At 42.8% G+C, this 22,004-nt stretch overlaps 1 protein-coding gene across 8 annotated transcripts; it reads left to right on the top strand.

Annotated features, from left to right (window-relative positions):
* The first annotated feature begins 1,835 nt into the window (after positions 1-1,835).
* Positions 1,836-21,411, top strand: LOC114789120 (homer protein homolog 3). Of its 8 annotated transcripts, none has more exons than XM_028978218.1 (11): positions 1,836-2,058; positions 2,380-2,426; positions 6,121-6,277; positions 7,017-7,148; positions 7,630-7,737; positions 8,701-8,709; positions 10,671-10,804; positions 12,146-12,302; positions 19,016-19,123; positions 19,310-19,390; positions 19,491-21,411. In XM_028978218.1, the coding sequence occupies exons 1-11, from the start codon at positions 2,047-2,049 to the stop codon at positions 19,674-19,676; spliced, it is 1,131 nt and encodes a 376-aa protein (XP_028834051.1). In that variant the 5' UTR covers positions 1,836-2,046; the 3' UTR covers positions 19,677-21,411. The 8 variants fall into 8 exon arrangements, with proteins under 8 accessions (XP_028834051.1, XP_028834050.1, XP_028834052.1 ...); XM_028978217.1 differs by having other exon boundaries at positions 2,377-2,426; XM_028978219.1 differs by having other exon boundaries at positions 1,836-2,286; positions 2,377-2,426; positions 19,016-19,164.
* Positions 21,412-22,004: the final 593 nt, after the last annotated feature.

Here is a 22,004-nt window from a genome sequence, read left to right as displayed (position 1 = left end):
TCAGGATGTTAGAAAAGTGAAAGTGAAGTGATTGTGAAACAGTGCAGCACAGCACATGGTGCAAACAATGGCGGCTTGGGATTTGAACTGGCAACCTTCTGATTACTGGGCCACTTCCTTAACCTCTAGGCCACCACTGCCCCTTTGAAGACAGTTGAAATCACTTGGTAAGTTTAAAAAAAAAAAAAAAAAAAAGTTACCTACTTTATGTAGACTCTCCTCAGGGTTCAGTAATCGGTCCTCTCCTTTTCTCCCTCTACACAAGTTTGCTTGGTGAGGTCATTTCCTCACATGGGTCATCCTACCACTGCTACACCGACAAAACAACTCATCTTTTCTTTTCCTCCCTCAGATGTACATACTGCTTCCAAAATCTTTGCATGTCTAACTAACATCTCATCTTGGGCGCAGCCCATCATTTAAAACTCAATCTCACCAAAACCGTGTTAATATTCATTCCAGCAGATTCTTCAAAATATCAGGATCTTGCTATTTACCTGGACAACTCACAGATCAAATCACAACTGCATGCAACTCTCATTCTCGACTCACATCCCCAATCTTTATTGCTCACATATATATCCTTCTCTACAATACCAGGCGGATACGTTCCCTCCACTGAAGCCATGTTAAAATAAATGCATCAGTACTGATCGGGGGCAGTGGTGGCCTAGTGGTTAAGGAAGTGGCCCCGTAATCAGAAGGTTGCCGGTTCGAATCCCAATCCGCTGAGGTGCCACTGAGCAAAGCACTGCCTGTCCTGGCTGCCCACTGCTCACCAAGGGTGATGAATTAAATGCAGAGGACAAATTTCACTGTGTGCACCGTGTGCTGTGACAATCACTTCATATATATAAACTAGGGCAATCAGAATTAATGTGTTAATCACTGTAATTAGTCTTACATATTAATGCATTTACACTTTGTTTACTTTCTTAGTGGGCTGTAATCAATGATACGGATGCGAAATACATAAAGATGGACAACGACAGAATTTTATGGACGATTCAGATGATGCCTCTGTTGTGTGTCATTTGCATTGTTCTCAGCACAAACAGGGAGCAATGCCTGGACAGGCAAGCAGAGGGTGGAAATCAGGCACGACCAGATGAAAATATTTTAAAGCACACGGTGCATGAACATAAATATTTGCTTGCATTTTTAATTTGCTTCCTGTTTTTTTTGCTATGCTTGTTCCCTTTTTAACTGAGCGTTTCAGGATACATTTCACTGTCTGTTCTACTGGTTGTACTGTGAATCCTGAATCTACCATGTGACACGTGCTACCGGCGTTTTGGGGCGCGGCATCAGAATCAGCGGAAATTTAAAGGATACCTTTTTGCCTGACCAAGTTCTGGGGCAGTGGTGGCCTAACAGTTAAGGAAGCCCGATCCGCCAAGGTGCCACTGAGGTGCCACTGAGCAAAGCACCGTCCCCACACACTGCTCCCCGGGCGCCTGTCATGGCTGCCCACTGCTCACTCAGGGTGATGGGTTAAATGCAGAGGACAAATTTCACTGTGTGCACCGTGTGCTGTGCTGCTGTGTATCACATGTGACAATCACTTCACTTTAATTAATTTCCTTTTTATTCACAGTTTTAATATGAAACGAGCTGTTCATATCCCCGTCACTCCCTGCTTGAGCCCCTTCCCCACACTTTCCTCCTTCGTAGTTTTATAGCAAGCGTTAGTGTTGAAGGTTGATCGCGATTATTTCATTGCAAATTAATTTAAAAATTTTAAACGTTCTAATTAAAAAATGTTTTAATGGACAACCCGCGTCAAAAACCGCGCGGAGACGCCAGGGGGCGCTGCTCCCCCGCGCCCCGGCCGGGCGACGGTCGCCTGCCGGTCGCGCCGCCAGCAGGTGGGGCGAGAGCGGCTTTTAAAAGCCGCCGGATCCGCGGCGGAGAGCAGCGCCAGCGGCTCGGGGCTGCCCTGCACACCGGCGTGACTCCAGAAGTCGCCGCCGGCCGCCTCCGCCCGCGTCGCAGCCGCGCTCCGCCCCGCAAGGGCGACTGACGTCGGGGAGGACGGTCCGTGTGATGCCCGCGGCGGTAGGTGGTGCCCGGCGGTCCGCAGCGCCGGTGTCCGGGTCAGAGCCGGGTCCAGCGGCGTGTCTGGAGCGTTGATATTTACCGCGACATGGGGCAAGTTTCGCCGGTTGTCGTGCCGTCTTTGCCGTCTCGTCTGCTTTTGCACTTTTGTAGCCTCGCTGTGCTTCGCTGCGTTACGAGAACGACCGCATGAGATATTTTCATTTACTTCTCCGTAAAAGATTTCTGGTGGGGAATTAAGTTAAAGCTAAAACTAGTTTCTTGCGTCTATTCTCTGTAAATTGGGACGGGCAGACCTGATCTTATTTCTGCTTTCAGAAGGAGGCCATCCATCATCTTGTAAGCATGTATCCGTTACACAGAGACAGGTAAGATTTTATTTGTTTTATATTGGTCCGTAATGGTTTTATTTGGAAGAACCGGGTGCATTCGGGCCAGGTGTGTGTGTGTGTGTGTGTGTGTGTGTGTGCCACCACGACACCAGCCTGTCACCACACACACACACAGGTGACCGCAGTTCCTGAAGGATCCGTTGTTCCGGATGAATTTTTAAAGGGCATTGATGAGTACGTTGGGGCATTGTTGCATTATTTTATTATGCGGGCCCAGAAATGACCTTGACCACCCCAACCCGGTGGCGGAGGCGCACTGCGAAGCTGTCTTTCTTTGGTCCAAGGACGGTTTGTCCTTTGTCTCTCTCTCTCTCTCTCTCTCTCTCTCTCTCTCTCTCTCTCTCTCTTTTTCGTAAAAGAAAGAGCGAGTGAACTCTACTTGCTTCCTAGATGCAGAACTAGACACTATATCCGCCCACGAACATGTGCCACTGAAGCCCAATCGACTTTCTTTTTAGTTATTAGTCGGCGTGCAAAACCAACGTCCCCCGCTTAAAGCTGGGTGTCCAGGCACTAGTACCAAGTAGTACCAGTGGTTTTTAAGTAAAAAATGTCATGATTTTATGCTAAAGTGCAGAAAGGAATGTGTTGTTCCAAATTAAAGATAAAGGCGGGCATCATATCGTGAGCTGGTGTGTGGCCTAGATAAAAAAAAAAAAAAAATCTAAAGACCCCCTAACTTGGACTCTTCTGAATTCTCTTTCTGGTCTCTCTTTCTGCGTTAAACCAGAACGGACCATCTTCTAAAAAACCTGACATTCTTAGATTTTTTTTTTTTTTTTTTTTTTTTTTTTATTACACTCCATTCAAGCAAGGTGCAGCCGTCCAGGCTGTCCGGAAAACTCTCAGCGAGCGTTGAGGCACAACACTCAATAATATCGAGCGTCTCCAGAACGTTCCGAGCAGGACAAGGCAGCGGCGGCCCTCGTCAGCTGACATGGATCTCTGAGTGCGGTCATCCTTGGGCTCCTTTCCCGAGCGCCAGTGATGGCTGGTTATCTGTATGCCACAAATGTTCAATATGACTTTATATGGCGAATGGCTTTTATTCTAAAGTATGGCATTTGAGGAAGCTCACCACAGGAATGGCAAATTTTCGGCCTTGGCTTTTGGTCGGCTCGGAGGGAAAACCTCCATTACAAATCCAGCCTATTCTTAATTTTTTTTTTGGTAACTTTTAAAACAGTTATTGTGATAATGTCTACGTGCATTTTTGCTGTTTCTTTCGGCGTAAGACTTCCACGTTACTGCGAAGTCCCTGTTCGCACGTTTGCCGCTATGAACACTGTAAAATACGTGAATAAGTCTCATCTTGGCCCTCATCTTTCATTAAATCCGCTTCACTGTATGTGGTTTGGGTGAAAAATCTGTAAAAAAAATTTTAAAAATGTCGTATGGCGTTATTATTTTGTCCAGACCAGGCGGTGGTCAGTACATAGTATACTTGGACAGTATTATCCGTTGTTCCGGATGAATTTTTAAAGGGCATTGATGAGTACGTTGGGGCATTGTTGCATTATTTTATTATGTGGACCCAGAAATGACCTTGACCACCCCAACCCGGTGGCGGAGGCGTACTGCGAAGCTGTCTTTCTTTGGTCCAAGGACGGTTTGTCCTTTGTCTCTCTCTCTCTCTCTCTCTCTTTTTTCATAAAAGAAAGAGCGAGTGAACTCTACTTGCTTCTTAGATGCAGAACTAGACACTGTATCCGTCCATGAAAAAAAAAAACGAAAAAATAAATAAATAACGTAAAACGCCGTTATTATTTTGTCCAGACCAGGCGACGGGTCAGGCGGTGGTCAGTACATGCGTGGATCGCAGTCTGCACGATCGGCATGTAACCAATCAGCTCAGTGCAAAGGACAGAGGTCGTGAATGGAAGCAGATCTAAGGAGAGTAGACGCGCCCGGATTTGTGGAAGCCTACGGAAGGCGACCAGAAGGCCAGAGGACGCAGGGATTCTACGAGACGAGTTAATTATTATTTATTTTATTTTTTTAAGCGCAGATTTTATGCAACCCGCGATTATGATGTCTGCTACTCTGCGGGCAGATTTACGGTCAGCAGGAGGAGTGAAGAGCTTATTGGCTCAGAGACGAACGGATGTAACTGACACCGGTCTGAAGACGATTAGCATCTGAAGTTCCACCATCGATTTTTTTTTTTTATTTTTTATTATTTTTTTTTATTTGCTTCCCCATTTTGATTTTGCCGAGTGCCAGAATAACCCGTAAGAGTGCATTTATTTCTTTGTTCCATTTCATTGCCGATATATAAAGCTTTGAAGCATGATTATGACCATTACAGCTTACATTCAGGGATTGTGTGGCTTAGAACAATCTTATTTTCACCATTTGTCTTGAATCGGACGCCGTGATCCAGTTTTGAGTAATCCTTCTTACGTCACGCTGTTGTATTTGTGTGGTCTACAGGCCTTTAATTTCGTCCGGGCCCACCGCTTATCCTTTTATGTCTGTCACATTTCTGTGCCAGGCCTAACATTCTCCTTCCAGCTCCTCAGTCGTGTTCCGATTTGACGAGGTTTCGCATTTTCCAGGCGGCAGCAGCCAAAGCTCGCGCCAACACTGGCGACGGTGTGATGGGCAAATATTTACCGCGTATCTAGGATACACTCTGAGCACGAAAACAGGAAGTGAAAGAATTGTTAAAATCTGTAGCATGCATTTGTTGCAATTTTGAGGTATCAATCTCAATCTCACATGACTTACATCGTAATTCCTATGTTGGATAATAAAAATTATTTTCATTTAGCAGAATCACAGTGAGACAGCAACTCACATTGTTCTTGAAACCAGAGGGACCCTGCACAGAAAGTACATGGTAGTGCTAGTATCATGGTTTACATTTACAGCATTTATCAGATGCCCTTATCCAGAGCGACTTACAATCAGTAGTTTCAGGGACAGTTCCCCACCCCCTGGAGACACTCAGGGTTAAGTGTCTTGCTCTGGGACACAATGGTAGTAAGTGGGGTTCGAACCTGTGTCTTCTGGTTCACAGGCGAGTGTGTTACCCACTAGGCTACTACCACCCTGTATATGGTTTGGACATATACTGCAGCATTACATCATTGGGACATCATCACTGGAATGAAAGATCATTCAGAAAGATGAACTGCATATCACAAGGAAGTGTCTTATTGGGTTTTTCATATCTGTTTGTGTGTGAATCTATGAAGGAACGTGGGAAATGTCACAAAATATCATCTCTAGGTCCATACCAAGTGCCACATTGTTATCACACTGGTTTTGTTCAATTATTCCGTAACTGCCAGTGTAATCGAAAGCACACAACAAAGCGCCATGTGAAGGTGTGTGGCTACCCTGCAAGGTTTCCATTTCCGTAGATGTTGGTAAAGTGTGCAAGTTGGGATGGTTTTGCCGAGGAGCCAAGGAGTTGCATTCTGTCTACAATTTCCTGGCTCTATACAAATCGAATCAGATTCGTGGGATTTCTGAATTGAATTTGTCTTATTAACTTTCAGGTAATGGAAGGAAATGGTGCACTTTAATGCTCTGGATCTTCTGACTTTTTTAGTTTAAGGCATCACACCGTCCACAGAGTCACATGATATTTTCCACTCGTTCCGGAGTTCACCAACGTAGAAATGTAACATTTCCGATGCATTTTTCTGTCTGTGTGTCTCAGAGAGCAGCCCATCTTCAGCACCAGAGCTCATGTGTTCCAGATCGATCCCGCCACCAAGCGCAACTGGATCCCTGCAAGCAAGCATGCCGTCACCGTCTCGTTCTTCTACGATGCCAACAGGAATGTGTACCGCATCATCAGTGTGGGCGGAACTAAGGTCATCTGCACAGGCGCAGCAGCAGCACCTTAAAAGAGCCGCACGACATATGACATTCAGTTTTCAACCCAAGCTCCCTCTTAACCATTATGTACTTAAAATCAGTCATCAGGTAGATTAAGTACTTCTTGTTCCCTGGTAGTTTTGTGAAAAAATTTGCATTCCCAGAGTGCTTATTAAGATTGGATTTGATCATGTTTGTGCTGCTAGTCTTTCAGTGGGTCGATCAAGCAGCTTAAAAAGGATGGGAAAACTAATGTGGGTTTCAGATGCTTTTGAAATAGAGATAAAAGAGGAAAAAAAAATTTGCAAATGTACATCTTATGGATTTGGGAAGACTGTTTCAGTTATCCGATCCATGTTGACCTATATACCAAATCCATGGTGACCTGGACTGAAGAGCTGTAACAGGAGGACAGATTTCACAGTTTCACAGGACATTTCCCAAAATAGCTTCTTGGGAATTTTATTGAGGTGACATATATTTACATTTATAGTACTCATATTCACACACAATACAGTTTCAGTAACTTAAAGTGACAAAAAATATATTTTATGTTGATAATGCATCTCTTTAAAAAAAAAAAAAAAAAAAAAAAAGCACTTTCAAAAAGTGCTTTGTTTTAAATGAGAATGCATGTAAAAATTAGTCTTAAGATGTTGGTGCAGCGTGGTAAAGTGGTGAAGTGATATTTATATTAAAAGTCTAAACATGTAAACGTGCTCTTTTTGCCAACAGGCCATTATCAACAGCACTATCAGCCACAACATGACCTTCACCAAAACCTCCCAGAAGTTTGGCCAATGGGCGGACAGTCGAGCCAACACAGTCTATGGACTGGGTTTTGCTACAGAACAGCAGCTCCATCAGGTAAGTTGCCTGAAAGTGATTAGTTGTCACCTGTGACACAGCACAGCACGCAGTGCGCACAGTGAAATTTTACTCATCCCCTGTGGGGAGCCGTGTGTGGGTATGGTCCTTTGCTCAGTTTCGCCATGGCGGTGCAATCAGCATTGTTCCAATTACGGGTCCGTTGCCCTACCCGCTAGCCCCCCACTGCCCCTGCAGACTTTCTGCCTTCAGGATTTACAGAAATAAATACGTTTTGACACCAAGAAAACTTTCTGGCTTGTATTCTGGACTGTTTCTTCACCATCAGCAGTCCTCAGAAACCTTCTTCTCAGTTGTAGTCGTCACAGGAGCCACGCCCACTACCACATCAAACACAAGGAGGAACTGTTGAATCTGACATCCACTGACACACACTACATTTTAGAAGTGTCCCCTTCAAAGCAGAACGCTTTGTGGCATGAGTGTTAAAAAAAGACGTTGTTGAAAAATGTTCCTTTAGTTCTCCGAGCGATTTAAGGAGGTGAAGGAGGCTGCGCGCTTGGCGAGGGAAAAGTCCCAGGAAAAGATGGAGATGAACAACCCCGGCCTGAGCATCGCTGCCCCTCAGGTGAGCAGCGAAATGCAGAAGCACTGACAATGTTGTGATGTTGAGCGCTGGAGGATTTCTTCTCCACCGTTTTGATTTTGTGGAGCACATTTTTGGTTCATGTGCACTGACCGGCCACAACATTAAATCCCCCTTTTTCTAACGTCCGAACCCTCTGCATCTATGCAGCCCCATGAACAGCAAGCTGTGCTGCACTGTGTGTTCTGACACCTCTCTGTTGTGAGCAGAATTGAGGCTTTTGCCATTATTTAAACCCAGAGCAGATGGGATGAATGTGAACAGGTTCTGACCACTTCACCGTGGGGAACACCCAGCAACACCTGCAGCTTTACCACAGACTAGGAATGGCTCAAATCTCCAGCTTGTGAGCTGCTGCCTAGTATTTACCCCACTGTTCACTTCACCAGTGCTGGCCGCTGAACAGCCTCAAAGTAATAACGGTAATTTACGTAGACGTGCCTACATTGTGAAGAATTACAGAGCCTGCGCTCGCGAAGGTAAATAAGGAGTTAAGCGGCCTCGCTTAGGTGGAGAGGATGGAGAGAAATGAGTAAGAAAGATGAGCTGGGTCATCTGTCTCATGGGGGAAACGAGCGGAGAAGTAGGGCGGCGATAAAATTATCTTGTGCAGCGGGCATGAGAGTGGTGCTCAGCTTGGCACCTCCTGCCTGGGAAGGAATGTAGATTTTTTTTTTTTTTTTTTTTTTTTTTTTTCATCCAGGTCAACTGTCTAAAGGGCAATTAGCTACTCGGTCTTAATATTTCCTTTTGGCAGCCTTTATCCCGATTTAATTTTGTAATTTTGAAACATAGCTATGAAATAGAGATAATTTGACTAATAGCACAATACAACAATTTATTTTACTCAATTATATGATCTAAATGTACTAAAATTCCATTGAATACATGTGATTAAAAATATTAAATTTTCTTTCTTTTTCTTTTTCTTCCACCTGGCTCCAGTTCTCTCAGGTATGTTTCAGATGTTAGTTTTGGCGCAAAAAATTAAATAAAAGTAATACGGTCACATGATGAATTTGCATGATACTTTAATACATGTTCTTGTAAGCTGGGGAAAAACTGAGTAGTAACAATAAATTAGTAATTTGAACATTGCCATTGAAAGGCTCCTCAAAAGCCTCCTCATTACTATGGACACTGCAGGCGTATAGCCACGTGCATGGAGGCCAATTTCATGTACATACACCATTCGGGGGGTCTCATTTGAGGAAGTAGAAAATCCCAGTCTGACCTGAATGTGCACAACACCTGGAGTGAGTTTGAAAAAAGTAAAAAATGAAAAAGACCGACATCAAGTCCGCTGGTTGTGTTATCAGAGCAGACAGACACCTTTTTCCCTGAGTCTGATTTACCACCTCAGGTGAAGCCCCTACTGCATCATTTGCAGCCGCAGGTAGGGGGTAGGGGATGTAAGGAGACCGGTCATTTCTGTGAAGAACAGGATCGTATCAGGATGCAGCAGCCTTGTTCAGATTCAGGAACAGGAACACGCATGGAAAAGTGCAAAGACATTGGGACATCCAGTGGGTACGGAAAGTATTCAGACACCCTTAAATTTTTCACTCTTTGTTATATTGCACTCTTTTTTAAATTTTTTTTACATTTATTTATTTTTCCTCATTAATGTACATACAGCACCCCATATTAACAGATAAAACACAGAATTGTTGCAATTTCTGCAGATTCATTAACAAAGAAAAACTGAAATATTACATGGTCCTATTCCGACCCTTTGTAACACACTCACCTATGAACCAGAAGACCCAGGTTCAAATCCTACTTACTACCATTGTGTCCCTGAGCAAGACACTTAACCCTAAGTTGCTCCCTGTAACTACTGATTGTAAGTCGCTCTGGATAAGGGCGTCTGATAAATGCTGTAAATGTAAAAGCCAAGAGTCTTTTTGGGAAAGATGCAACAAGTTTTCCACACCTGGTTTTGGGAATCCTCTGCCATTCCTCCTTGCAGATCCTCTCCGGTTCTGGCAGGTTGGATGGTAAATGTTGGTGGACAGCCATTTTTAGGTCTCTCCAGAGAGGCTCAATTGGGTTGAAGTCGGGGCTCTGGCTGGGCCATTCAAGAACAGTCACAGAGTTGTTGTTTTTGAGCCACTCCTTAGGGTCATTGTCTTGTTGGAAGGTAAACCTTTGGCCCAATCTGGGGTCCAGAGAACTTTTGGGGACTGTTTTTATCCAGTATATTCCTGTATTTGGCCGCATTCATCTTTCCCTCGATTGCAACCAGTTGTCCAGTCCCTGCAACTGGAAAAATACCCCATGATGCACTATTGGGACTGTATTAAAGAGGTGATGAGCAGTGCCTGGTTTTCTCCACACATGCTTAGAAGTTCTATCTTGGTCTCATCAGACTGGGGAATCTTATTTCTCACCATATTGGAGTCCTTAAGTTGTTTTTTTAGCAAACGTAAAGGGTCTGAAGACTTAGGACCATGTGATATTTCAGTTCTTCTTTGTTAATAAATCTGCAAAGATTCAGTTTTTCTTCTGTCAATATGGGGTGCTGTGTGTACATTAATGAGGGGAAAGACAGTTTTAGCAAATGACATGACAAAGAGTGAAAAGGGTCTGTAAACTTTCTGCACCCACTGTATGTTATGCAACATGAGTCAAAAGCTGTTTTAGAATAGTTTTTAAGCTGCATTTTCAGTTTTCTCAGTTTGTATGAGTAGGACTTCTTTTTTTTTTTTTTTTTTTTTTTTTTTTTTTTAATTAAAGCAAACACATAGAATATTAAGTAATTATGAATAATGTGTTTGTTTTGACCCAAATCTCTAAATTCTTTGTTGTGGTTTTGTTCTTTAGGTCTGGTGGTGATGCATAAAATTATATGAATCTACATTAAATTAATGAAACATTTAAGCTGTTAATTGTGTGGTCTCGTTCTGCATCAGGATCTTTCAGATGAGCTGCAGTCACCTCCTGTCATGTGTGTCAACGGTCCAGAGGACAAGCTCTTTCGCAGCCAGAGTGCCGATATCACACTCTCCTCCGAGAAGGAGCGCATCAAGAAGATGCTATCTGAAGGGTAAACCCCGTCTGCATCCTTTTACTTCATGTTAGTCACGATGTAGTGTTGTCTATAGTTGGCTGTGGAAGGTGCTTCTAAATCCTTTCAGCTGTCAGTGCTGCTGTGTAGTATGCGCTCGAACGCGCCCTCGTGCGATCACGTATTTATTTATTTATTTGATGCTAACCTTTGTCACAAAGATCTGTGTAGGTCAGGGGAGGAAAGGACAGAACCCCCTCAAGTAACAAGTGGCTTCACATTCCGTCATTCGTAATTGGCCTCAAACGTCCCCTAGATGCAGCACGTCATTATTCCGCTCTCATTTAGCACCTTAGGTGATGAGGAAGGGTCATTACTGGGTCTGAGTCAGACTTAAGAGTGCAATCTTTGCACCGCCCCTCTCGGTTCCGCGCCATTCTCTTTTGTCCATCGTGGCACAAAGACCATATTTCCACGGTGCAGTTGCCATGGCATTTTCACATCTCTACTTTCTTCTGTGTGGTGGTGAAGTGCTGGGAGCTACATGCTCTTGCTGCATTTTTCACCACCTTCACCTGATGGACAGCTTTAACAATACACCTTGTGGGGGAAGAGTGAGAGGTGCACAAGGCCAGTCCATGCAACATTTCTAAACTGGAGCATTGTCGAACTTGAGATCTTTGGATCGCAATATGGAACATTGTGTGAAGTATTTACCTCATACGGGTGCAGTGTTTTAATAAAATGCTTTCCAAAGATCTGCTATTTAATTACACGCCCTTATCCAGAGAGACTTACAATCAGTAGTTACAGGGACAGTCCCCCTGGAGACACTCCGGGTTAAGTGTCTTGCTCAGGGACACAAGGGTAGTAAGTGGGGTTTCAACCTGTGATTTTTCTCCCCCCATAAGCTACAAATCTCTGTCTTCGAAAGTAAGCCACTACTAGCTGGTTAGTTGCAGAAAATTAGCTACGCCGAATATACAGAAACATATTGTGCTGGTTGTACAAAATAACTGTGTGCTTGGCCATTCATCATTGTGCCTTCAATTGTGTTTCTTCACATAAAAAAAAAGCTTTAAAGACATCTTCAGTTTATTAAGGGTGGTAGTAGCCTAGTGGGTAAAACACTCGCCTATGAACCAGAGGACCCAGGTTCAAACCCCACTTACTACCATTGTGTCCCTGAGCAAGACACTTAACCCTGAGTTGCTCCAGGGGGGGACTGTCCCTGTAACTACTGATTGTAAGTCGCTCTGGATAAGGGCGTCTGATAAATGCTGTAAATGTTATGAAGATGTCTACAAGAAGCGTCCTGTAAACTCTGAAGACGCCTGTGAGTTTATAGGTTCAGATGGATATGTACGTGCTTGTGTCCAGGTCGATCTGCGAGATGAACCTGGAAGCAGAGCTTTTCACGCTGCAGGACAGCAATGCCAAGCTGGTAGCCGCGCTACATGAAGCGAACGCTAACGTTGAGCAGTGGAAGAAACAGCTCACTGCCTACCAGGACGAGACTGAAAGGCTGCGGGAGCAGGTGAGACCACAAACCTTGCCCTAGTTCGCACAGTTTCCCTCACACTGCCTGACTGATTACTTAATTGAAAATCAACACCGTCCCCTCCGTAGCAGAGCATCTCGCTTTAACTGGGACAGGAGACCCATTTCATCCTCTGCCCACTATTTTCTAACTGGTGCAAAGACGCCCTCAGGATTTACGTAAACGAATAGATAAAGAAACATGATCTTTGATGATTAATCATCTGATATATTGATGGGTACAGGTTTATAGTGGGTAAGGAAGTGGATTCGTAACCGAAGGGTTGTGGGTTTCACATCCCGAACCGCCATAGTGACACTGAGGCTGCCTTGATCACACACTGCTCCCCTTTCATGGCTGCCCACTGCTTACCAAGGGTGACGGCTTAAATGCAGAGGACTCATTTAGTTTTTTTTGTGTCACCTTGTGTATCACAATGACAAAAAGAACCACTTTCATGTTTTTCATCTAGAATGGAGAAGGGCTCCTCCCTTTTGTAAACTTTGTTAAAAAACCACCATTAAAGATTGTAGGGTAGTTCATTTTTCTTCTTTAAGGAACAGTTAACTACCAAGAAGTGCTTTCTTGCATTTACATTTAATAGCATTTAGTAGACCCCCTAATCCAGTAGTAGTGTAGTTACAGGGACAGTCCAACCCCAAACATATATGTTATAAGTACAGTGGGTACGGAAAGTATTCAGACCCCCTTAACTTTTTCCCTCTTTATTATATTGCAGCCATTTGCTAAAATGATTTCAGTTATATTGTCCTCATTAATGTACACCCAGCACTCCGTATTGATTTGAAAAGCACAGAACTGTTGATTTTTGCCGATTTAGTAACAAAGAAAAACGTCTTCAGACCCTTTGCTGTGACTCATGTATTTGACTCAGGTTCTGTCCATTTCATCTGACCATTCTTGAGATGGTTCTACACTTTCATTTGAGTCTGTGTTCATTTCAGCTGCGTTGGATTATACTGACTGGATTTGATTAGGAAAGCCACACCCCTGTCTATATAAGCCACACCCCTGTCTATAATCATGAGGTCAAAGGAACTGCCTGAAGAGCTCAGAGAGACAGAATTGTGGCAAGGCACAGACCTGGCCAAGGTTACAATAACATTTCTGTGCCACTCCATAATCTCATAAATGGAAGAGGTTTGGGACGACCACAACCCTTCCTACAGCTGGCCGTCTGGCCAAACTGAGCTATCAGGGGAGAAGAGCCTTGGTGAGAGAGGTAAAGAAGAACCCAAATACTGTGGCTGAGCTGCAGAGATGCAGTTGGGAGATTGGGGAAAGTTGTAGAAAGTCAGCCATCACTGCAGAGTGTCCCCACGGAAGTTTCTCCTCAGTGCAAGACGCATGAAAGCCCGCATGGAGTTCGCTAAAAACACCTGAAGGACTGATGAGACCAAGATAGAATTAAAGTTCTAAGCGGTAGCAGCATCGTGCTGTGGGGGTGTTTTGCAGCTGCAGGGACAGGACGACTGGTTGCAATTGAGGGAAAGATAAAGTGATATCTTGGTTCAGGGATATCTTGGACAAAAACCTTCCCCAGAGTGCTCAGGACCTCAGACTGGGCCGAATGTTTTCAGTCCAACTATACAGCAAGGGGGGGTGATGATAGAATTTTATAACTCACAGAACTCTTCATTACAACATAAATTAAACAACAAAGAAATACATGTTTCATGTAAGCAAAACCAATAACACACTTACATGTCCCACAGATAATTAAACAAACAGGGAAATGTGATTTGTTAACATAATTCAACCCTAAATACTACATAGTACAGCTGAGCAAAATAAAAGTCTTCAGAAAATTATAAAATAAGACACAAAAACACACATTTTAGGGGAATAGCAAATATTAATCTAGTGTAACCACACCACTCTTGCACATAAGCACACAGCTGAAATAATGGAGTGGCTTCGCAACAACTCCCTGACTGTCCTTGAATTGCCCAGCCAGAGCCCTGACTTAAACCCAATAGAGCGTCTCTGGAGAGAACTGAAAATGGCTGTCCACCAACGTTTACCATCCAACCTGCCAGAACCGGAGAGGATCTGCAGGGAGGAATGGCAGAGGCTGTATTAAATCAAAAAAGTCTACTAAATACTGAGCAAAAGGTCTTTAGATATTTAGGAACATGTGATATTTCGTTTTTTCTTTATTAATAAATCTGCGTTTTTCTGTAATATGGGGTTCTTAAATGATTTTAGCAAATGGCTGCAATGTAACAAAGGGTGAAAAATGTAAGGGGGCCTGAATACTTTCCGTACCCACTGTGTTTATTTCTGAAAATCCTGAGAACTCCTTAACTTATACTAGCAAACAAGTCCCATGCTTGGCGTCTGCTGCTGTGGTCGGCGCCAACTTGAAAAACGGTGCTTTCCGTCACTGAACAGTCGAAGGTAAACCAAGTTAATGTCTGACTCGCAACATTAAGGGCATTAAATAATTATTACTGCATTAGAATATTTTATTTTTGTTTTTTTTTTTATTGTGAACTGGTCTGTATCGAAAAGAGGTAAAAGAATCAGCGGCATATCTGGTGCATTAGCCAAAGTGTGTTTAACGGGCTTGCTCAGAGATGTGTGGTGTGTTAATGCCTTGAGGTGTGTGGTCTTTAAAATAGGCCACCATCACCCCCACGATGGTGGTAACCGAAGTGCTAAAGGCTGGAGGAAAAAAAAACACGTTCTCACTGATGACTAACCCGAAGCCTTTCATCTTCAAAACCCACTGAAGGTTATCTCGAGGTCCCAAATGGATAATTACGCATTCTGGCAGAGCCTACAAATCTGTCAAAGCTCCTCATCACAGCGTTCACAATGAGAATCGACTTATTCAAAGTGCGCCGTGAGTCAGAGACATTTCTAATCATTACTTCATTTAAAGAGTCGCGCTCCTGACACTTCGTAATTATCATTCCTGGTTCTCAGAAGGGTCGGGAGAGGAATCCAGAATACTCTTTTTCCCCGAGGATTTACGTTTTTTTTTTTTCCACCACAGGGGAGAGGGTTTCTTTGTGCATTTTCCGCTAAGGCCCGGCACATTAGTGTGCTGCGATTATAAAGAAAATTACAGAGGTGCAGTTGAACAGAGCAGCACCGGTTGTTGCTGCTGAAGGTCGAGCAGGTACTGGGAGTGATAATTGGGACAGTAGTCTGTTCTAGAATTGGTTCTTTTAGTGGAACACAGCAACATTTCTATTTCAGGCTTTTTGTAGTCACTAATGAAATTCCTAAGTAACAGATGTTATATAATGGTTATAAATGCGTTATAAAGCTTATAAGGACGTTTCTGTCTGTTCAGACAGACAGTTCACATCACCATATAACTCAACATAAACAACCCAGGGTGATCCAGTGCTGATCAGAGTTGGATGGGTTCCACTTTTTTTGAGTCCTACTCAGTGATGTTTTCTTTGCCCTTTGGATTGTTGATGTGGTGGCTTTTGGTTTGTTAAATTGTTCCTGTTTGCACTTGTGTTCTGTTCTGCTCTTCTGTTGCACCATGGCCCCGGAGGAACATTGTTTTGTGTTAAATATGTACTGTGTACATGATAGAAATGCGTTTACATGCGTGTGACATAAAGAGAAACAAGAACGATAAGAGGAATCATTTTAAAAGGCATCAATACAGGGAGTGCAGAATTATTAGGCAAGTTGTATTTTTGAGGAATAATTTTATTATTGAACAACAACCATGTTCTCAATGAACCCAAAAAACTCATTAATATCAAAGCTGAATGTTTTTGGAAGTAGTTTTTAGTTTGTTTTTATTTTTAGCTATTTTATGGGGATATCTGTGTGTGCAGGTGACTATTACTGTGCATAATTATTAGGCAACTTAACAAAAAACAAATATATACCCATTTCAATTATTTATTTTTACCAGTGAAACCAATATAACATCTCCACATTCACAAATATACATTTCTGACATACAAAAACAAATCAGCGACCAATATAGCCACCTTTCTTTGCAAGGACACTCAAAAGCCTGCCATCCATGGATTCTGTCAGTGTTTTGATCTGTTCACCATCAACATTGCGTGCAGCAGCAACCACAGCCTCCCAGACACTGTTCAGAGAGGTGTACTGTTTTCCTTCCTTGTAAATCTCACATATGATGATGGACCACATGTTCTCAATGGGGTTCAGATCAGGTGAACAAGGAGGCCATGTCATTAGTTTTTCTTCTTTTATACCCTTTCTTGCCAGCCACGCTGTGGAGTACTTGGACGTGTGTGAGGGAGCATTGTCCTGCATGAAAATCATGTTTTTCTTGAAGGATGCAGACTTCTTCCTGTACCACTGCTTGAAGAAGGTGTCTTCCAGAAACTGGCAGTAGGACAGGGAGTTGAGCTTGACTCCATCCTCAACCCGAAAATGCCCCACAAGCTCATCTTTGATGATACCAGCCCAAACCAGTACTCCACCTCCACCTTGCTGCCGTCTGAGTCAGACTGGAGCTCTCTGCCCTTTACCAATCCAGCCACGGGCCCATCCATCTGGCCCATCAAGACTCACTCTCATTTCATCAGTCCATAAAACCTTAGAAAAATCAGTCTTGAGATATTTCTTGGCCCAGTCTTGACGTTTCAGCTTGTGTGTCTTGTTCAGTGGTGGTCGTCTTTCAGCCTTTCTTACCTTGGCCATGTCTTTGAGTATTGCACACCTTGTGCTTTTGGGCACTCCAGTGATGTTGCAGCTCTGAAATATGGCCAAACTGGTGGCAAGTGGCATCTTGGCAGCTGCACGCTTGACTCTTCTCAGTTCATGGGCAGTTATTTTGCGCCTTGGTTTTTCCACACGATTCTTGCGACCCTGTTGACTATTTTGAATGAAACGCTTGATTGTTCGATGATCACGCTTCAGAAGCTTGGCAAGTTTAAGAGTGCTGCATCCCTCTGCAAGATATCTCACTATTTTTGACTTTTCTGAGCCTGTCATGTCCTTCTTTTGACCCATTTTTCCAAAGGAAAGGAAGTTGCCTAATAATTATGCACACCTGATATAGGGTGTTGATGTCATTAGACCCCACCCCTTCTCATTACAGAGATGCACATCACCTAATATGCTTAATTGGTAGTAGGATTTCGAGCCTATACAGCTTGGAGTAAGACAACATGCATGATGTGGACAAAATACTCATTTGCCTAATAATTCTGCACTCCCTGTAGAGAGATTTTTGCAAAGCTGTTCTACTCTTAATTGGAATTAATAGTAGAACATGATTTTCTTCTCAGAATTGTTATGTATTGTCATAATTGTATTGCTTTATTCTTAAAATATTAACCTTTATTCACACTAAAATGCTGCAGTTTACAGTGAATCACAGACCAATCACAAGGAAGTGGGTGTGTCCACAGTGGGAGGGGCTGAGCACGACCATGCTTAATGATTCAATCAATAATTCTTGTTCTATCACAATGCACCATGCTGTGGGGCCCGGTGAATGGTAAACAACAAACCAGTCCCCACTGGCACATTTTTGACATCATTACATTTACATTTACAGCATTTATCCAGAGCAACTTACAATCAATAGTTATGAGGACAGTCTCCCTTGAGCAACTCAGGGACACAATGGTAGTATATGTAAATGGGGTCTTCTGGTTCATGGGCGAGTGTCTTACTCGCTAGGCTACTACCATCATGCATTTGTAGTTGGTTGTGTACGTGTAAAACTTTGGAGGTGACTGTGAACATCAAGGTAACTGGATGAATCGCTGTTCTGGTAGAATGAGGCTGATGGCAGCAATTTGCCCGTCACGCTGCCGCAGTCAAGTGAAACGTGGAAAAAAATTGTGGTGATGTAAATATTGACAAAATATGATTTAACAAAAAAAAGTCTCTCCCCAACTGTCTCTGGAGTGATCCAGGCGACCAGGTGGCTGAAAATGGTGCATGTCTCGAGGGGGTGGTGTAAGGGAAGAGTTGTGTGGAGGGGGCGGGGCTTTGTAGGACAACTATATCCTACTTTCTGCGCCCTAGTTAGGCGAAATGAAAAATCACCAGAGGGAGCTGGCAGCTCTTCGTTTTGGGTATTTTTTTTTTTTCTTCCTACTCTACATAGTTAAAAATAATACACTCTCTCAAGGCTCTCCATGTGGCAGAGGCCTTTAAGAGGGGTTATTTTCTGCCGTTTTTTTTTCCCCATCATATACTGCTCTAACACGACAATCAAGTCTAAATTTCATGTCACTTGGGGTGTCAGAATAGGCCCGGCAGTCGCACTCAGTCAGCTTTTTTTTTTTTTTTTTTTTTTTCTTGTGATAGAATGTTGCTTTAATAAAACCGCTTTTTGAAGTTGTGGATTTCTCTTCTCTTTAACCAGTTGCCGTGTGTGTGTGTGCGGTCTATGGAGAATTGTATGAAGGTTGTATGACTGAAAATTTTACTTTTTATATTTGTCTGCACAGTGACGAGGCACAATCTCATTTTTAGCGCTGAAAGACTTTTTTTTTTTTTTTTTTTTTTTTTTTTTTTTCTTTTTGTCATCCATTTAAAATGCTCCTAAATCATCCTTCGCAAGAGCAGAGAAACCGCTGTCTTTGGTATCAATAATCATATGCGCCACCCAGGAGGCTTGGCCCAGTTCATTTAAATCGGTGCACCATTCACTGAAAGAGCTCTGAGAGGAACCGGTTTGATTTAGTTGTGTCATGAAAGGATTCTGGCTTTTCATCCAGGTGGCAGACCTGGAGGCTCACGGCGGCCATGGGCCCAGCGACATGCTGAAGGATGAGTTAACTCAGTCCCTGGAGGAGCTGGAGGCCCTTCTGAAGGCTAAAGATGAGGTGACCCAGAGTGATCAACATAGTACCGATACGAAACAAAGGTCATGGCCACACTGCGGCAATATTATTTTTACATGATCATCTTTAGATTAGCAGTTAGCTAATGATGTGCAGGATGCATGCGTTTATGGCGAGGCGCCTTATTGGACAGAACAGACGTTAACATTACGTTTTCTTTTGCGTCAGGAAATACACATACTGCAGAGCAAAAAATCTGATTTCCACGAGATGGAACAGGAGCGAGAAGAGGCAATACACAGAATACAGGTAACCCCTAGCCTCATTTCCACAATCTGGAAAAGTAGAGAGACGTAGAAATATGTGCAGCGTTGCACGAAAGTGGCGACTGACCGCGTTGCTCCCTCAGGAGCTGGAGATTCGCAACGTTGACCTGGAGAGACGTGTGCAGGGCGCTGAGCAGTCTCTGGCCAACGCCCTGGAGGACCGGGACCGCATCGAGAACGAGATGCAGAGGGTGATCGAGATCCTGGACATCAAGATCTTTGACCTCAACGACCTGAGGCAGAGCCTGGTCAAGCTCATTGACAAATAGCGAAGCGCAGCGCCCCCTGCAGGCGCTGCAGGTAAATGGGTGTGCGAGGAACCGGTCAGAAGCTCTTGAACTGCGGCACGAAAGGGCTGAGAGTCAATTAACTGCTTCTCTAGCGATGCTTTTGGAGGGTGTGATGCAGTCACTACACAAATAGACCGTACCTCCTCAGTACCTTTTTATCTTCTCTTTTGTTGTGCTGGTTTCATTTCGCTCAGAACAACCCTAGCAATAAATGCAACGGTTTATGTGATAAATTTAGGTGCTGTTTATTTACTATGGCCAAACGCTTCTACGCCACAGATATTTGGTACAGACTACAAGCTGTTATTTGTGTTTTAAAGAAAAGATCTATTTTTGATACACTGTGGTGACGTGTGGATGACCGAAGCACAAAGATGATCAAATTAGTAACAGAATTATGATAGAATCACACGGGACCGCAAGTCAAGATGTGCTGCACTGAAAACGTGCAAAAAAGCACACTGACTGCTTTATTACTGACCGATTTGTGGATAAGAGGTTAATGCATATGGGTAAATTCACTCCACACTCACGCGCCAGCTTTCCTCTCAAGTTTCAGTAAAAGCAATGCCTCTTGCTTTCATCGCGGTCAGCCTGGGTCAGGAAGTCACTCGTGAATAAACACTGAATTCTAGTATTTTCTGTTTAACACGTTCAATCTGATCTTAAGGACAGCGAACCCCAAAATGGACACGAGTAATAAGGGATTCCACGATTCTATATTCTCACACCAAAGACCAGCATTTCTCTGTTCGGCTTCTCAACAGTCTATTAAATATGAGGGTTCCTATTTAAGAGAGAATGTTTAATGCTCATAACAACTATGGCAACAACAGATCTTTAAGGACTAATCATAGGTAGTTTAAAGTAGATTAAAACACAGCCAACATAGTCAAGCTGTAATAGGCTGGTAGGTTTATTCCTTTAATTTTTAAGAGGGAATAATAATAATAATAATAAATAGTCTTATAAGATAAGAATCTTTCAGTATTTGTTGTACGGATGCTTGTGGCTTGAATGTGTCAGTTTAGTGGTAGCTTGATCTCATCCGCAGGCTGACTGTCATGTTACAGTAGAATAGTAACGCAGAAGCAGATACATGAGCTGCATTCCCTTTTTCAAGCAGAGAAATGTTTTTAGATGAGCCTGTGTGTCTTTTTGATATGTGGTGATTTATAGAGGTTGCCCGTAAGCCTTTCTGAAAACTGAAAATGCCTGGAAAGATCCCTCTGAGGGAGAAAAAACATGTCACAGGGTAGGATAAGTGAAAAAAGTTTATGTTAGCAGAGTGTGCTGGTCTTGTTTTCTAGTAATAAAAGAGACACTTCACAGCAGATTAATAGCGAGTATCTAGAAAGAACAACCTGGCCATGTCAGCATTAATCTGGCCTTATTTTATAGTATTAAGATATATGATTTTTGCATTATTATTGTCTGTTTTCATTTTAATGCCTAAATATGTTATGTCCTTCCTTTGGGAACTGTGCACAACCAAGGATATCTAGCCTTTTTTTGCCCTAAATGCTGGCATGATAATAAAAAAAAAAGCAATGCATACTGCATACTCCAGGAAATATGCATTTCATCGTGAATCCAGTTTATGGCGATGGGAGGTCTTGATTAAAAGCTTTAATTCAGGATTTGCTGGCTATTTGGATGTTACTACTGCAACAAATCTGTTCATCTACACTCTGTGCATTGCCTGTTTCTCTGAATAAAGAGCGCACTTGAATGTTTGTTCCTTTTTCCATTTTTTTTTTCTTTCCTGTGCTGTGCAGAGTCATCAATAATTTGACACAGTGATTAGAAGTCTTAATATCCTGACTTTTTTTCATGCGACTTGATGAGAATTTATAATCTATCCCACTGTGTGGATTGTTCCTCTGTTACCACGGCTGGACAGGAATTTTTCTTTTAAATGATATCCATATAATAATTTCTGAATGCTTTCTTGAGAGAAAATATGAAAGTAATGCAAACAAGTATATTAAGTCTCTAAATTGAAATGATTGCACATATTCATGATTCTTATTTTAAGAATACTCATGTTTCTATAGAGGATAGAAGTTCTAAGATATGGGCTTTTATAGATTTTGGCCAGAAATCTGCCAGAGGACTTCTTAAATATGCAGGCTACTGTGTTCTGCTTCCTGCAGCAGACAGAATCAGGGTGAAGGTAAACTTCATGTCACAATGGCATTCAGATACCGATGCGTGTATTTTTTTATATGCACTAAATAATTCAGTGTGTTTAATTTGTTCTAAATTTAAAGCATTTCAGTAAACCTTAGCCTGATTAAAACAGTT

This window comes from Denticeps clupeoides, chromosome 4 (assembly GCF_900700375.1).
Source record: "Denticeps clupeoides chromosome 4, fDenClu1.1, whole genome shotgun sequence".
NCBI classification, from domain to species: Eukaryota; Metazoa; Chordata; class Actinopteri; order Clupeiformes; family Denticipitidae; genus Denticeps; species Denticeps clupeoides.
Note: the sequence above shows the minus strand (reverse complement) of the source record. Positions and strands in the feature narration are given on the sequence as shown.

Excerpts from the sequence above, each read along its gene's own strand:
- LOC114789120 (XM_028978214.1), top strand. The coding sequence starts at position 2,248 with ATGAGATATTTTCATTTACTTCTCCGTAAAAGATTTCTG. Across the intron at positions 7,149-7,629 it reads CAGAACAGCAGCTCCATCAG|TTCTCCGAGCGATTTAAGGA; the intron begins GTAAGTTGCCTG and ends ATGTTCCTTTAG. Across the intron at positions 19,124-19,309 it reads TTCTGAAGGCTAAAGATGAG|GAAATACACATACTGCAGAG; the intron begins GTGACCCAGAGT and ends CTTTTGCGTCAG.